This window comes from Coccinella septempunctata, chromosome 7 (assembly GCF_907165205.1).
Source record: "Coccinella septempunctata chromosome 7, icCocSept1.1, whole genome shotgun sequence".
NCBI classification, from domain to species: domain Eukaryota; kingdom Metazoa; phylum Arthropoda; class Insecta; order Coleoptera; family Coccinellidae; genus Coccinella; species Coccinella septempunctata.
In genome coordinates, this window is record NC_058195.1 from 17,330,635 (window position 1) to 17,349,742 (window position 19,108).

General features: G+C 34.4%; 1 protein-coding gene across 1 annotated transcript in view; it reads right to left on the bottom strand.

Moving 5' to 3' along the window:
- Positions 1 to 5,456: 5,456 nt before the first annotated feature.
- The window catches only part of LOC123317399, a 47,032-nt gene continuing 33,380 nt past the window's right edge, over positions 5,457 to 19,108 (bottom strand). Inside the window, exon 2 of the mRNA XM_044903913.1 lies at positions 5,457 to 6,569. Within this exon, the coding sequence (XP_044759848.1) occupies positions 5,497 to 6,569 (1,073 nt within the window). The 3' untranslated portion in view covers positions 5,457 to 5,496. The remainder of the gene's footprint in view (positions 6,570 to 19,108) is intronic.

Genomic DNA, 19,108 nt, shown 5'->3' on the forward strand with positions numbered 1-19,108 from the left:
AGAGCATTGACGATCAATATCCACTCCCAAATATCACGGAAGTATTGGACAAGCTAGGAAATTGCAAATATTTTTCCACACTCGATCTAGCATCAGGTTACCATCAGATCGAAATGCATCCTAGAGATATACCTAAGACAGCATTTTCCACAGAAAGAGGACATTATGAATATAAAAGACTACCTTTTGGACTGAAAAACGCACCAAGAACATTTGAAAGAATAATGGACAACATTTTACGAGGCATTATGAATGAAGCGTGTGTAGTTTATTTGGATGATATAGTTATATTTTCAACATCACTTCAAGAACATCTAGAAAAACTGCGTAAGGTTTTCGATCGCCTTAGAGCAGCAAACTTAAAAATCCAAATGGACAAATCCGAGTTTTTAAAAAAAGAGGTTCAATTCTTGGGACACATTATAACATCAGAAGGTCTTAAACCAAACCCACTAAAAATTGATTCAATCTTACGATACCCAATTCCCAAAACACCAACAGAACTGAAAGGATTTCTCGGACTCACGGGATATTACCGTAAGTTCATAAAAGACTACGCAAAGATAACAAAACCGATGACTGTTTGTCTAAAAAAAGGAAAAAAAATCACTCACTCGGAAGATTTCATACAATCATTCAACAAATGTAAAGAAATATTAACTAATCCCCCCGTTTTGCAATATCCTGATTTCAGTAAAAATTTCATAGTCACTACAGATGCATCAAACGTCGCCATTGGAGCTATTTTATCGCAAGGACCCATTGGTTCTGATAGACCAATATGCTACGCATCAAGAACCCTTAATCAATCTGAAGAACGCTACAGCACCATCGAAAAAGAACTTTTAGCAGTAGTTTGGGCAGTGAAGTACTTTAGACCATACCTATATGGAAGGAAGTTTACAATTTGTACTGATCATCGACCTCTAATTTGGTTAGACAAACTCAAGGAACCAAATTCAAAATTACAAAGATGGAAAATTCGACTAGAAGAGTATGACTACCAACTTGCATACAAAAAAGGATCTATAAACAAGAATGCTGACGCATTATCAAGAATACAATTGAATACTACAGACACTGAATCTCTAATAAATAACGTAGACGAAGACGAAATCGAAAGGCTATTGGAAGACGCTTCATCAGTCGAGATGTCAGAATCAGAATTAGATGAAATCCTAAAAAACCTAGATACGGTGGAAGAGGGACATGAAGAAAATTCAGAAAGTAATGAAGACACAATGCACTCTACAAATACGGACACGGAAAACTCATCACCGATAAAAATATCAAACGACATCATTGACTCGAAACCAAATCAATATTTTATTCAGGAAGTGTATAATAACCCGAAAGCCGTGAGAAAAGAATCCATGGGAAACATAAAAAAATTTTACGTGCAAATCAGCACTTCGAACAACGAAGACGAGATCATTAAATTCTTAAAAGAATATACTGCAGATAAGAAGAGATATTATTTCCACTTCGAATCCGAGAACATGTTTGAAACATTCAGCAACGTTGTAAACAAGCTATTCAACAGAAACGGACCAGAGATAATATACTGCACTGAAAGGAGAGAAGTAATCCAAGATGACGAACTTATCAACCAAGCGATTAAATTCCAACACGAGGGAAAAACAAATCATAGAGGTATAAACGAGACCCTGAGACAACTTCAGCGAAAATATTATTTTCCATCCATGAAAGAATACGTTTCGAACTATATAGCGAACTGCGAAATTTGCAAAAAAAATAAATACGAGAGAAACCCTCCAAAAATCGATATGATGTTAACAGATACCCCATTCAGGCCTTTTGAAAAAATACATCTAGATATTTATACCTTGGAAGGTACGAAATTTCTAACTATTGTTGACGCATTCACGAAATTAGGTCAAGCTATAGAACTGAAATCCAAAAATGCTGTAGATATATTTCATGCCCTATTAAATTACTTTTCTTTTTACGGAACACCGCAACTTATAAGCTCAGATCAAGGAATGGAATTTTTCGGACATATTATAAAAGAACTTCTAGAAACACATAAAATAAACACTCATTTCACAACAGCACATCATCCAGATTCTGACGGAATAATTGAGAGATTTCATTCAACAATAGCAGAACACTGCAGAATTCTAAGGTCACAATCCAAAGACGCCATAGGAATCATTATGAAATATGCTATAATAGGTTATAACAACTCGATTCATTCCACAACCAAACTAACCCCAATCGAACTCACATTCGGCCATACAAAACTGAAAGACCCCCTAGATATCTTGTATGATAAACAAATGTATAGTGACTATTTACAAAAACATAAGGAAAAACTAGCTTTAGTTTATGATAAAATCAACGAAAATATAATTACTCATAAAAATAGGATTGTCAAAAAAATTAACGAAAATACAAAAAACCCTTTCAAAGTTGGTCAAACAGTCTACGAAAAAAGCTATAAATATGCACGAAACAAAAGCGGACCTAAATTCAGCGGACCATTTACCATTACAAAAATATTACCAGGTAATAAAGCGCTTATTCAAAAAATTGAAGGTAACAAATCGAAACAAAACATTGGTCGGACAGTTCATTTGAAAAATCTAAGACAACCTATTGTTACAGGCTCATCACCCTCGCAACAATCTGCGGGTCCATCATCGTAGAATGTACGGAAGTAAAAATAACCCAAATAACAGATAATCCCGGCATGTTACCCCTGAAAAAGGGATCATCTCAAAATATTGTAAACTATTGGACACTTATTCAAATCTTCGATTTATCCAACATTACGGTGGAATTCAATAAATTAATATCTAGCTATCAAAATATGAACACATCATTTCACAGTTCAACACACGGCAAAAGCTATTTACATGAAATCTCTAATCACAAATATATCTTAGATTATAAAATCAGTGAAACTCGTAAGAAACTCAGGCAATTAATAACAATCCCGAAAATTAGAGGAAGGAGAGGTTTGATAAATGGATTAGGTTCCGTATGGAAATCAATAACAGGAAATCTAGATCAAAGTGACGCTGACAAATATGATAAAGCAATTCAAAATTTGAAAGACTCGCAGCAGAACTTGATTGAAGTGGCAAATTCTCAAATCAGTTTAACAGAAAATTCAATAAATATCTTCAATAATTCTATGAGCAAGTTGCAACATAATCAAGCACTCTTGGAGAATAAAATCAGCCAAATAAATTTCTGGATGAACTCATCAGCCATGGATTCATGGGATGATTTCAATTTTATTGTTCTAAACTCAGTTTTCACACACATTACTCTAGCAATAGACATCATAAGTCAAATATTGAGCGATATAGAAATAGCTATTTCTTTTGCCCAAACAGGAACTCTTCATTCATCTATAATCTCACATGAAGAATTGAAAAAAGAACTATTCAATATTCAAGCAAAAATTCAAAATAATCAATTACCCTTCACCATTGAAGACGAAAACATCATTCAGTATTATGTTTGTATTAAAGTCAAAGGATTCATAAGTAAAAATCAAGTAAGATTCATTCTTGAAATTCCTCTTACGGAAATTAATAATTACAATTATTTCGAGCTATTTCCATTGCCAATTCTGAAAAATAACTCTTATCAAATTATCATCCCCCACACAAAATTCCTTTCCTTATGTGAAACAAAATACGCTCTATTCAACCGACCATGCAAAGAAGTTTTTCCCGCCAATTTCCTATGCGAGGAAAATACAAAACCCATATCATCAAGCAACCCCTGTGAAGTCGAACTACTGAGTGTCACCAAAAACTACACGAGCTGCAGCCCAAAAGTTACCAATCTAAGGGGATCAAATGTCCATCAACTAGCCGTTGATTATTGGATGGTCATCACAACTGAGGAGAAGATTGCCAGAGTGAAGTGCGCAGACAGTGCCGAAAAAATAGTGTTGTGCGGAACATACATTATTTTCGTTCCTCACGGCTGTGAAGTGAATGTGGACAAAGAAATTCTAAAAAACTGGAAGCATAGCCCCTCTAGAATGAACATTGTCCACTTACCGAACATAAAAATTCAAGAAATATCTGAATCAAAGACTCTTGAAAAAATTGATCAAGTTCCTTTAGAATTGGACGATATCGAACTTGATAACATAAGAAATATTGGACTACAAATAGAACATTCAAAGAAACAAATTCTTTCAATGAAAAGTCCAATCATCCACTATGATAATTTGAGTCTTTACACATTGATAATATATGTAATCATAGTTTTTATAATTTTATGGTCTATAGTTAGTAAGTTTAATATAAGAAAAGAGGAAACCGCTTACACTAGGAAAAATAAAAATAATCCATTGGAGGATATTGAGCTCAAAAATTAGAATTTTCAAAATCCCCAATTTTCTCACTTAAGCGCGGAGGAGTTACATATTAGAATCCTCCTATCTTCATATAAAAGACCCATGGTTCATCTTGGGATATCATATTACACTGATACTAGGAATTATCCTATGAGTAGGGGAATAGTAGGTTACATGTAATATTAATTACCATAGTTAAGGCATTATTGTATTGAATGTCGAGACTTTAACATTGTCCACTTCAACAATAGTCAATAAAGCTTTTTTAAAAATCAAAGTTATTAATTCAGAAACATAAGTCGCCCCTGCACACAAAACAAATCTCATGTTGCCATGCAAAAAATTCGTGATTTAGGGTTTGAATTACTAGAACACTCCCTTTATTCAGCAGATTTGGCTCAATCCGACAATCATCTCTTTCCTCAACTGAAAAAAAGTTTAAAAGGTCGTAAATTTTCTTCGAACGAGCAGGTTATAAAAGCTGTGGAGGTCTGGTTTGCAGAGCAAGAAGAAATAAAACATTTTTTTGAAAGGTCTAGAGACGTTGCAGGTTCGCTGTAATAAATATATCCAATTAAGAGGAGAATATGTTGAGTAATAAAATATTTTGACATTGAAATTTTGTTTGGGTCTATAGTAGGCTAAAAATTTTTCAATATATCCTCGTATGTAGAAGGGTAGTTTGTGAAAATGACTTGAAATGAGTGCGGGAAAAGTGTTGAACGCGCACGCTTGTAGAAAATAATTATTTTCCTTACAAGTGCGGAAAATGATACGGTTTTTCCCGCAAGTAAATGTTAGAGTAAATTATATTCTGTCATGTCTTTATGCACCATGCACCGAATAAACGATGAGGTTACCATGGTAACGACAGAATAACGTCTTTCAAGGCATATAAATGATATAAATTAATCAAATTTGATCTGTTTCGTAAAATGGATATTGAATATATTAATATATTTCAAGCGCTTATCAAAAAAATGTTGTTCCTAACTCTTACGGAAATCATCACTTTCCACACTTCTTAGGAAAATAACTATTACTTGGTTCCATACTAAATTACAACGTTGACAACTTGGTTTTCATCGGTGGGAAAATTGACACACATATAGATTTTTGACACTTTATCTCTACAAAACTGGTAATGTTTGTCATAAGATATTCACAGATTTCAGGCGGTTAATAATATTACAATAATTATTTCGAAATTCTTCTTTGTACTTAAAAATAACGTAATCGAGAAATCTTTGACTAGAAATGTATTTCTCACACTCTGGTAATATCACAATGGAACAATTCTTCTTGTAGTGGTTCAGCTGAACCTTGTTGCTCGTCATAAAATAAGTTCTGCCCACTCCCGGTCTCAGAGTGTCCAAGGTGTAATGGTTGAAAACTGTCAAGCTATTTCGCGAAGAAATGAAACTCTTTCCAGACTCCTCTTTGCCGCTTAATTTACTTCGCGATGCGTATCTGAAGAAAAAAACTGGTTCATTTTCTGTTTTATTATTGGGTTCTCGGAAATAATATGCGTTTCGGACGCTGAAAGATGCAAAACGATCCTTCAGGGCTCCCGATATGGTATCAAATAAATCCTTCCAATTATTTTCTTGTTTGGGCACAATTATCTCATCGATATCCAGTGGTATAACGTAGTCAGAGTTGAGGTTTTTGTAGAAGCAATCGTTGTATGCCGCAACCTCGTATTTCCTTCTCTGCCAAACCATCTCTGCATCCATTTCACTACCATCAGGGTAGATAGATCCTTCTATTGGTTCAAAGTAAAAAACTTCGATTTTTTTGCCGTTTGTTTGCAACCACTCCAAAATACCCTTAGTCCTATCGTTCACCAAATGATAATAAATGTTGATCTTTTGGGCTCCTAAAATTTCGTTTATTTGAATCCATTGCAGGAGACCCTCGCTTATGTCTTCGTTGAAAACCAAAGGTTTAACGCAAATCGTAAAGTTCAATCTCCTACTGGTGTCATTATAAGCTTCAATGGCGAAATTACTGTGAGGAGTTCCACAAGGTTCTGTACTCAATGATACGAATTTGGGTTTGAACACGTTCGGCACTCGGCAAGATAGCAGTACTGGCTCAAAATATGAATGTACATCGTTTTTGTTCCATTCTTCAGACCATATTGTAGTTATCACAGCTTTGGTAAAATGGTTGGTATTGTTTCTACTTCGAATTTGACAATAGATCTTATTGGCAGGAATACCTGAAACAAAACATTATTATAATGATAACATACAACAGAAATATTTCAAAAAACTAATGATCTTTAAACATATTTTGCATGAAAAAACACAGAAATATATCCACTAACAGAACTGGATATTTCATCATGAAGATAGAATCAGGGCTGTATTTTTTATTCTCCCCTAGCCCTTTGCCATTTATAATTTGCCGCCCTTTAGAATGTACTGAATAATTGAAGAAAATTAGCAAATTGTATATTTGTTTCATTGGGTAAATTCAACAGAAGTTAATTGATATAATGAATTGCTACAAAAGTTATACGAACTCTTTTACGTAATTCAAAATTAACTGCAATTGAAATTTCAACAAAACATTCTAATAATTTGAATGCAATAATGAAAGTATGACAACTTAGGGAGGTTGCTGATGTGATGGTGTTGAAAAGAAGAAATTCTCATTACGTCAATAAGTCATTTTCAAACAAAATTCAACAGATGAGAAGGATTTTTGTTTTCGAATCATCAACTGGGTGGCTTCTGTTACAAGAAGGGTTAACCTATAGTCGAGATTACATTGCAAAATGAAAGCAACAAGTTTGCAGAGAATATTCGACGAAAAACTAACGCGATTTTCAATTATCTTGGATCTAAATGTCTGCTCCCTGCAATGCAGTCAGTACAAACCATAATACATACGATGCAACGAAATTTTGCTATCAATAAATTTCAAACTAATTGGTTTTTGTCCTTAGGGTGACTACAATGGAACGATACAAACGATCAGTTTGTTTGTAGGTTACGATTTATATGCGATTGATCGATTACGAAGAAGGACTTCTTTCAACAGTAAATCGTGCTAATTTTTCTGATTTCAAACAAGTGAACATAACTCTTGTTTATAGCATTCGACTTTAATGGTTGATTGTGCTCGTTTATTTATTGGTTATTCATTTTAGATTGCTATATGAAAAAAGATTCATCGGTGGAATGGTCAGTGGTGGACTGTGGACTTTAACTTAAACACAATGTAACTGCCATCAGTGGCGGTTTCAGGGCTGCTTTTGGGGCAGCATAACTTTATATTTGAAATTCTGTAAGGTGTTTCTTGATATAAAAATAGTAATATCTTTATAATTGTAATATAAGCTATATGTTTGGAAGAAAACTACTTAGAAACTTTTTCTTATGTAAAGGGGGAAACAAAATAATTTTTCGATATACGAAAAAAGAGCAACTCTTCTAGTAATAAATCTCAAAATTTCATCGAGCTTGGTGCAAAAGTTCGGTCTTGACGGATTTTAACTGACCCCTCCTTTTTGGGGAATTTTCCAAGGACAACTTTCGACACGAGTATCTCCCAGAAAAAACATTGTAGCTCCAAATGTGATACTTAATTGGTCCAAAGAAGTAGACGGATCATGTTTCTGATTTACCTCAGTCTATCGTGAATTTTTGAGAACGTTACAAGTAAAGATTGTAGAGTATAAACATAGGAAACAAAGCGACTAAAGTGATGTGAGCGCCATCTGTGTTTCAAAAGTGTTTTTAAGGCCCTAAAACTGGTTAAAATTTATGATTATTGGAATTTTTGTCTAATTTCTTTGTGAAGACCTTTAAATATCGTTCGAAAATTATTGTATGGTGAAGAACAGTGGATCAAACGAAGAGAAAAATGGGAATGTAAGTATTAAAACTGGTAACAAGTGAAGGTTTTCAATTTCAGTGCTACGAAGTGGATAAAATTTTCAGGGCATAAAGGCCTGGAAACACCACTGCCTACACCATGTGCAATGAACATTTTACTGCAAATCAATTGAGAACTGTTCATCCACGTAAATTGTATGCAGGAAGCATCCCTTGCATGAAGGGCCTATTTAGGGAAAATAAAAATGACTCTTATACGTCCATTCAAAGATTCTCAATTGCTTCCCCTTCAATATATGTTTTGTTCATTCATTAATCAATTTGTACAGTGTGTCATGTGTCATAAAGAGACCATATCATAAAGAAATTATAAAGAAACTATACTGACGGGCTAACATACATGTCTTGTATACCTCTCTAAGATTTTTTTAATTGTGGTTCCGAAAATTCTGTAAATAATAGGTATTTGAGTAACTGAAATGTGTAGGTATGCTATAATGTTAGATATATTGAATATTGGTTCATATTGATTTCTGATACAAATTGTACAAATTCCACTAAGTTTATAATATCTAAAAAACGTATTGCGCAGAAATGACCTCTTCGACGTATAGCAGATAACAAGAGTTGTCCTAGTCAAAGCTCTATTCGTTGTCCATAATTTCAAATTTTTGAAAATGTTTATAAATAGCAAATAAAAATATAGCACATCCGACAGAGTATTTCATTGACATCAATAGATTCCAGAAAATGCTCAGATGAAAACTAACACAAAATAAAACCATACTTTTGTTTTGTCGCTCAGGATGTTTGTTTTTTGGTCTCAACAAAGTCGATGTTGAAATCCAATACAAGGAATACATTTAGAATTTCGCGCCTTTCAATTATAAAACAGCAAACTGTTATCAAACAGTTTTTCTGTATTGACAGAACGTTTTCAGCGCCATCTCATTGTCGAATGTGTTTTCACTGGCCAAAATGAGAAATGCTCAGAAGCACCCTTTACAAGATAATGGCGAAAAATCGAAAATATGGAGTTTTTTTAAATAGCAATTAATGAAGAAACTAATTACGCCAGCGATACAGACAGAATTTTTTCGAGTAGAAGAGTTGGCTACTCCTACATATAAAAGAAAATTTCAATTCCGGAATATACAGAGTGATCATAATTTAATTAATTCTCAAACATCAACTACAAATAATCGTCGAAAACTTTCTTATTTCAAATGGCGTACCCGGTATTTCTATATTTCGTTGAACGTAAAAATTAATTTCGAAACTATCTGAAAAAATTTCCTATATCTAAACCTGATAGTTTCTGAGCAATTTTCGATTTTTAATTTAAAACTAGTAGGTAAACCATTTTCGCCACTATCTCGTAAATGGTCCTTCTAAGGTATAAAGTGATCTGAAGAAAATCATCATAATTTGAGCTTGCCATTCCATTTTTGAGGTCAAATATACATAGTGTTACATTTAAAAAAGTATAATTTTGGTCGATATCTTGACCCTGTATATATGATAATAATTTTAAATTTTGCTTTTGAACACCCTGCACACACCACAAGAAAAGATTTTCAAAATATCTTTATTCACTCGCTCAAAATGAGCGCCGCGACTGGGGTGAGCCACCCGGTATATATTACCTACTGCATGGAAATGAATGGTGCACATTCCTAGCATTTAATAAAGTAATCACTTGTTTTTTCGTTATCGATGAAAATTTTGGAGCGAAATTTCAGGATCAGATGGTAGTATCTTCAATATTCTTTGTCAAAATCAAGGAATTATGCTCACCCCCGGTGGTTTCAGTTGCGGGAAACAGGGATGCAAAGAGCGGAAAAGTTGTTCCCCTTCGAATCAGAAATTCAGGGGTCCGAGTGATTCCACATTTTCAAGGTGTTATGTTTTCATTGGACCACACTGTAAATAGCGCCTGCCATAACCGTACTCAGTCTACCCTGCCTAGATGCTGTTGCCCTATCATGTTTCAGGAATATTCAGCCTTGATCGTATTCGATTTTCTTTCTAGATATCGAAAATACCTTCTCGAAGTGATTAACGAGATAATATATATAAAATGAGTATTAAAAAGTAATGGATCAATTTACATGATAATATCGTAATTAATGGAAGTGCCTATTGTAGGCACCTCTGCTATCTCTTCTTGATAATTACGCCAGTTCTAAAAGTACTGGGTTTGGGTTCTTTCCACAGTACCTATAATATTATCTTAATATATAATATACAGGGTGTTTCCAAATTTGACGTGAGGAGGAGTTGGAGGAGGTGTTAGTATCACTCATTTGCTGTCGTTTGAGCCATATTTATTGTTACTTAACAAAAAATCAACAGTTTCCGAGATATTTGAGTTCTTGTGCTTTTCAAACTAACCTCACTTCATTTTTCGTAAATTTTTTCTACGTCGACCAAGTTTGATTATAATTTTGGATTATTTTCATCAGAAAAAGAGATGATACGTATGAAAAAAGCAAAACTATCATCATATCATACTAATTCTTTTTCAACATCTAATACAGGATAGTTTTGCTTTTTTTCATACGTATCATATCTTTTTCTGATGAAAATAATCCAAAATTATAATCGAACTTTGTATACTGCATTTACATTTATTTTAGCAGTCGGTTGGCCATGAAATAATTTTCTTAAGTTTTTGTAACTAGAACGGAGTAGGGTTGGCACTCATGAAACGTCGTTAATGTCATAACGCCGTTGCCACAACTAATATCAATTTTCATCACGAAAATGCCGAAAGTGATTGAAAAAAGAGACAGGGTTTCAGGAAGTGCTATTTAGAATTCAGGTCCGCTCATTCAAATAGTTATACCCTGATATTCTGAAATCCACAATACGTCAGACGGTAGCGAACATATTCAATTTAAGAGAATTTATATAATGTTTCATCTGAATCTAAACGACTTATATTTCAGCTGAATACTTCCACAATCAGAAAGAATGTGAATGAAGAGGATGACAAAGAATTTCCTTCTATTGGGAGACCCATAAAAGTGGTGGCATTTGAGAATTTTATGTTTGAGTGAATTAATGCGAAAAGTTTACTACAGGATATTCGATGAATGTCATCGTAGAATAAGTTCCCAAAAATTAATTTTTCTATTTTTCATTTGACTTGTCCTATACATTGTAAACGTCTTAAGGTACCAATAAATACCCAATTATTATTATTATATCAATGATAAACAGCCACAAATACGCACCAGTTGTCCTGTTGATTATTTATATTCATGTGAAATTTTTGTTCAAAGGTGGAAGTTCATCTTGATTTGAAACTTCCTTTAATTCCTTTCACTTATATTGAAGCAAAATGATTTTTGTTGAAGAATTTAACATTCTTATAATTATCTGTTAATTCCTTCGGGAGATACCCATTCCCAACCACTGCATCATATGCATTCCATCTTCGGGTTAATATTTTTGAAATCTACTACTGATGTAACGTATTCAAACTTCAGCCAAAGAAGATAACCAAAATTATCAAGCTAGTGCATATTATGATATTATACTGATCTCTTGTATTTTCCATGCAAATAACTGGATTTCGTATGCCTCCAATCAGTTTGTATAAACTTCAATTATGTTCGTCACATATTTTCCGAAGAGATTCGACATTGTGATAAAATACGCAATAGCAGAAACTTTTACGTAGAACGGGCAACATAGCGTTGATTTAAAACCCAAAAATGTTTTGACAAGCGTCATAACCCCACATTTTCGTACTATACAGAGTGAAATGTGTCAAATTTCCATGGCCAACCGACTGCTTAAATAAAAGTGAATGGAGAATAGAAAACATTGACGAAAAATGAAGTAAATAAGTTGAGAAATTTTTTGCAAAACACAAGAACTCAAATATCTCGGAAACTGTTGATTTTTGGTTATCAATAAATATGGCTCAAACGACAGCAAATGAGTGATACTAACACCTCCTCCAAGGTTCACGTCTAATTTGTAAACACCCTGTATATATTCTCTTGAGAACGTTCAGAAATATTCAATGAAATAGAAGGTATCTTCAAAACTCGATTGAATTTATGTACTCGATACAAAATAGTAAGTTAAATTTTCATCATTGATGATTTGAGTATTCTGTGGATTGAAAATGGTGTCGTACCTATAAACAAATCATATATACATTCCTCTTACTTCATCCAACATGTAATCAGCATAAATGCAGATTTTAAATTTTCATCATTGATGATTTGAGTATTCTGTGGATTGAAAAAAGGGTGTTGTACCTACAAACAAATCATATATACATTCCTTTTACTTCATCCAACATATAATCACCATAAATGCAGATTTTTTCGTAGGCGATAACAGTTACTCACACCTATTCGAGAAGAAAAAATTTCCTCACACCTGATCACCCAGATAACATGAACAGTTCGGTCTTTGTTCATAGCCGTTGACCTATAACTGGCATAATCTCAGTTCTTGACTATCAGGAAGTGTACTTTTGCGGTTTTTCCACGCTCATTTGTCTAAAGATATGCATGTTTAATATGCAAATAAGGATTTTATGCTTGAATTGTGCTAGCGGAGAGAATGAATCCTATGATAGGAATTTAATCACACAGCGTTCTGCGAATTGCAAGTGTTGAAATGTTAGGAGGAAGGAAATAATAGAAGAACCTACAATCCTTGATATGAACTCAGAATCTGTTTGCCATCTTCTATAATATAGTAATAGTTGGGGAGCCGACGATGCTAAATCGGGAATTTCTCGAGCGTCGTGAAGACCTAGTGGATTTTGTGGATTAGATGGTAGAAATAAAGAAAGGTCCTATGAAGTATGCACTTTCAGCGGTGGAGAAAGCTTCTGCAGGTATCTAATCAAAGATGTAAAAAAAATCGTGAGGTTTACATACTCGAGCGTGTCAGATTAAGATGCTGTATATGCCCTGCGTGTCTTTGATAATAAATTTATGTTAATCTGGCAGTTTGCGTGGTGGGTCTGGCCGTACAGAAGAGTTGAAGATGGCAAAACAAAATTTTTTTTCGAAGGAAGCTGCATTTCAAGAGACTGACAATTCGGACGTGACGCAAGGTCACAGCGGTCCTTTGAATATGCAAAAAAAAATCGTTACTTGTACATACTCGAGAGTGTGGGATTTTCATACACATGGTTAACCTCGGTGGTGCAGATGTGTTGATCCATAAATCTGACCCTAATCCTGTGGGGTTTTCTTAATCTGACAGTTTGAAGATAATAACAAGGCATTTTTTTTTGAATATCTCCCTTCCTGTACCTATAATCGTTTCTGTATTCATTATGAAAGTCATAGATAATAAAATTCTATACAACTTTTGTCAGAGGCAATTTTGCCAGCGGCATTACACTAGCAGGGCACCTCAAAGAATTTTTACGATTTTTATGCCCCCGTTTTGCTTTCATTTTGCTCCGTTTTGCTCACCACTCAGTTTATTTTGCTCACCTATATACTTACAATGAGCTATAGACAATTCAAAGTGCCCTGCTGGTGTAATATTACACCAGCAGGGCACCTCAACGGATCTTTCCAATATTGGTATCATTCGAAAGCTCTCGTTTTGCTCCGTTTTGCTCACCAGTCCGTTCGTTTTGCTCATTTATACTTTACGAGTTTATGGAGAAGAAAAAAATTTTTTTTCTTACCCTAGTTTGTGGAATATCTGCATTTTTCTCTCGTTTTGCTCTTTTCAAATCTGCAATTAGTTTTTCTCTACCATTTACCGTTACCGAGATATAGATAATCTACAGTGCCCTGCTGGTGTAATATCACACTAGCAGGGCACCTCAACGGATCTTTTCGATATTGATTTCGATCGAAAGCCCTCGTTTTGCTCCGTTTTGCCCACCAGTCCGTTCGTTTTGCTCATTTATACTTTACGAGTTTTTGGAGGAGAAAAAAATTTTTTCTCACCCTAACTTGTGGGATATACGATATACGTGTTTTGCTCTCCTTTTGCTCTTTCTATAATAATAATAATCATTAATAACTTCACCATAACCGACCATTACTGTTTACCAGCATCGGTTATCACTTCATAAATTTTAAATCAAAATATTCCAAAACGGTTCACAATATCGAGTTTCACCAAGAGTTCCATTTAGGTGTGAAATTGAATGATGCTTAAGTTCACTTGAAATCATAAACGACTAGGTACTAGAAGTCCACTTGTTCTTTTAAAGAAAGGATGGTCTGATAGCACCAGTCAGAAGTTCCAGAGTGAAGCAAAGCTTCCTTGTTGTTTTTCATTTGAAGGTCATAATATATATCAGCTGATAATTGTAGTAGGTACATAAAATTCACTGGCTCTTGCCGGAGCCAGTTGGATGGGAAAATTGTCGATCGACCACCGGATTCTGAAAAAGTGGTCCAGACTGATATCGAAAATAAAGATTCACATTAATTTCGACTGTTAAGTCCAGTTTTGGCAGTTTTTGACAAGAACGAAAAAAACAACTTATCTTTGAAGTGCTTTCCTTCCAACCAACAAAGCTCTGTGATTTGCCCAATTCCTTAAGAACAGAACCAAAACAAATCCTCTTTCTAAGAGGTGTTGTTGCATATCAAGAAGAGTACTCAATAGCCATTGGATACTTTGTTGGGTACTTCCTTAGATCCCCTATATAGTGTGTTATTACATAAGGAGGGCTCTTTTAATTATCTATATCTCGGTAATGATGAGAGGTAGAGAAAAACGAATTGCAGATTTGGAAAGAGCAAAACGAGTGCAGAACTTAGATATCCCACAAGCTAGGGTAAGAAAAAAAAATTTTCTCCTCCAAAAACTCGTAACGTATAAATGAGCAAAACGAACGGACTGGTGTGCAAAACGGAGCAAAACGAGAGCCTTCGAATGATACCAATATTGGAAAGATCCGTTGAGGTGCCCTGCAGCAGGGCACTTTGAATTGTCTATAGCTCATTGTATATAGATGAGCAAAATAAACTGAGTAGTGAGCAAAACGGAGTAAAATGAGAGCAAAACGAGGGCATAAAAATCGTAAAATTTCTTTGAGGTGCCCTGCTAGTGTAATGCCGCTGGCAAAATTGCCTCTGACAAAAGTTGTATAGAATTTTATTATCTATGACTTTCATAATGAATACAGAAACGATTATAGGTACAGGAAGGAAGATATTAAAAAAAATGCCTTGTTATCTTTGCGGTGCCCTGCCAGTGTAATGCCGCTAATTTAGCCTACTCTTAACCGTTTTCGAGTTAGAGGGCGTGAAGGGCGAGGAGGTTAGCCACACATGCGAAAGGCCAATGTCAATGTAGAAACCCAGTCCAATGTACATGTGCATACTCGAGCTTGTCAGATTTTCATACAGATGGTTAACCTCGGTAGTGCAGACGTGTTGATCGGTTGATCCATTAATGTGACCCTAATCCTGTGGTGTTTTCTTAATCTGACAGTTTGAAGGTTTTTGTTCGCGTAAATACCTTTGCGAGTCCCTTGTGCTGTCTATTTTGAATTATGGCTTGATACTGTTCTATCCTTGCTTGAACTCCACAACTAAGTACCGACTTCAGAAAGTTCAAAATGCATGTTGTAGATTCATATGAGGATTTCACGGGAACGAGGACAAATCAAAATGTTGACAAAACTTTATTCAAAAGTCGACGTTTCGTCTGTATTTTCAGACTTCATCAGGACTGTAAAGGAGACATAAAGTAAAATCAGACTAGAACAGAAATATCACAGATTCAGCAGACTTACCCTGAATAAATATTGTGAAAGTTATAATAGATGTATGAGTTGAAGATTCATATTCAGTTTGAGCAAGTTTTCCAGGATCTCTAGTAAAATAAAGGAAAAAAACTCGATGGCTTGTACAGATTGCAGCTTGCTGTTTCAATTAAAAAAATGTTGACTTCGTCAAACCCTCCATATTTGCGTGATAAGCTTATCATTCGAGGAGATGTTCATTATGTGTCTGTAAGACATAGGAATAGGCTTATGCTGCCCCGATGTAGATCAGCCATGTTTCAGCGATCCTTCACGTTTTGTGCTGTCAGTATATATAATAGCTTTAAGTACCTATTCGATAGTTACTCTATGAATGGTGTTAGGAAACATGTGAGAAGACACTTGCTACTTTCTCAGAATAGTTAGGATTATTGTTTTTGTAGTATAGTATAGTTGTAGTTTTTGTAGAAAATATTTTTTTTCATCTTGTTTTGTTATGTTATATCATTATTTGTTTTCGATAAAAAATTATTGTAAGAGGTTAAGTAGAATAGCTATAGGCTAAACTTCGCCTCATGATTTTATTCATAGAGTACAAAATAAAGACCCTTTATTATTATTATTATTATAACAAGGCATTTTTTTCAAATATCCCCCTTCCTGTTCCTCTAATCGTTTTTGTATTCATAATGAAAGTCGCAGATAATAAAATTCTAATCAACTATTGCAGAAGCAATTTTGCCTACTTAATTTTCGAGATAGAGGGCGATGAGGGCGAGGAGCTTAGCTACACATACGAAAGGCCAAGGTCAATGTAGAAACCCAGACCAATGTACCTACATTAATCGCCATCGTATATCGAAAACTTTCAAAGGTACAAAAATTTGCTTAGGACAAACTTTGTAGAAAATGTTATGCTCCACAACATTTATAATGAAGATGAAAATAATTTGCAGATAATTTAAAAAGAAACTGATTTTTGTGACCTTTATGGCCAATTTTTATTGTTTCAGCTTGATGAAACTGCCAGATTATATTTTTTCCGAGAATGCACACGTGACTTTTTTGCAAGTTTGGCCCCCTCCCACACATTTTCGTCACGCTTAAATTGTCAGATTAAGAGAATGTATACTTTTAAACATTTAATTAACCACATATATCTTAATCTGACACGCTCGAGTGTGTATAATGATCTTTTTTATTACTATTCTGACAGGCTATCCTAGATAATTCCCCCTATATATGTACAGGTCTAATTTTTGGTAGAGGTACTCTACAGGGTCCAAGGTATCTTCCCTTATATTAATCTGACACGCTCGAGTAAATCCCGAATTTCCCCCTTGGGCTCCCCAACTATAATCAGGGTGTCCGGAATCAATTTCAGGTCCTACAAACGACTTCTGAGAAGTGAAAATGTTCGTAGACTTCAGAAATAAAGTTGATAGAAAGTGTAATTTCCTGTAGTAGGTATGTGAGTAATTTATGACAAACTCATAATTATGATTTCAACTTCCCTTGGCTATAAATAAAGATAATGAATATGATGTTCCTCTCCAGAAAGAAACAGATTCATGGGAGCTCATAATGGTGTATTTCGTTACTTTGTAGCAGTTCATTAAGCTGTTGGATGCTGGAGCAAATAGTAAAGTTGTAATAAACATTTAGAGCTGATAAACACAAAACTGAAAATAATGAAATGAATACTATACGTCTTCTTTTTTCCGATACTTATGGTTTACATTGTGAGTTATTGTTTATAGTTACTCAATAGCCTAAGGTCGATATGAATCAAACTCCTACAGTGATACTGTTAACTATAAACTACTCTATCTATAGGAAATAATATCTACCTCGTGCTATATACCGCGGGTGGTATTTTATTACCTAGGCAAGATGCAAGATCATAATCTAATAGATTTACGTCTCTTGACCTTTTAACCCTCATTTAATTTCTGTAATTACGTGGGAATATACCAAATAATCTCCTGATTAAGTTGCGGTGATGAGAATATTTGCTGGTTTTCATGTTGGTGTCTTTGAATGGGCATTGTTAAGTCAATCAAGACTTAAAAACTATTTGTTACTGTTGATTTGGACGAAATAGTGTTTTTTCTAGACGTTAAAACAATTTGTTAACAAGGCATTTCAATCTGTGTTTACAGACACTTTGAAGGATGGTTTTAAGATTAAAAGAAGATAAAGGTAATGTCCGGAAATTGTGAAACAATGTAGAGTCCTTTTCGATGCTTAAGGACTGAGTTTATCGTTACCCGGGCAGGATATTTCATTTTTTAGCTGAACATGAGATTTGATATTGAGAAGTAGAGACAAAATTCTCAACTTTCCTACCTATACAGGGTGAGTCTTTGACTCGTACAAATATTTTAACAGTAGATTCTTGAGATCAAAAGAAACGCTTTTCCCCTTTACCATTTTTTCCGAATCGGCTTGGTTTAAAAGATACAGGCTGTTGAAAAACTATAAATCTCAAAAACAGTTTCATCGAATGAAATAAATTATAGAATATAGTTTTTCATTCATCTTTTTCGAACTAAACATATCACCCACGACTTCCAGTTTTCTCATTATGACCATTAAGTACCATAAAAATTCAAAGAGCCCAACTCTTGAAACTATAAGTTGAACGCTATCTAATGAATATTTGAACGTTTTGTCAAATAAAAGTATTCTTCATATTTTATCGCATATCTAATGCGCCGTTTTCTAGTAATTTGATGTTCAACAATTAGAAAGTATCTGTGAAATTTGAAAAATTGGGTACTTTGGCTGAATACAATTCTGTTTAAAAATCCACAGATGTGCAGTGTCACACATTTAGCTAGTTATTCTGAAGAGACTAACATATTTGTGTGAGTCAAGAACTCACTCTGTATAGATATAAACTTAGAATCTAAACAAGTGGGACAGCTAAAAAGTTCCATAAGTTTGACTCAGCTATAGTCTATACTCTCGAGATTACTTTGGTTATGATGGTTTTTCATTCCGAGATATGAAGTACCATCCTTTGTAAGTGTACCACTGACGCAGGCTATTTTTTTCAATCCATTCTTGTTGTACAGGGGGAGAATGTGAGGTAACCACATTTTTGGCGAAGAATTTTGGAATAGTAGAGAGCCTTACAAAGTTTTTTTTTTCATTCTGGCTGGATTGCTAGACGCCACTTTTTGGATACAA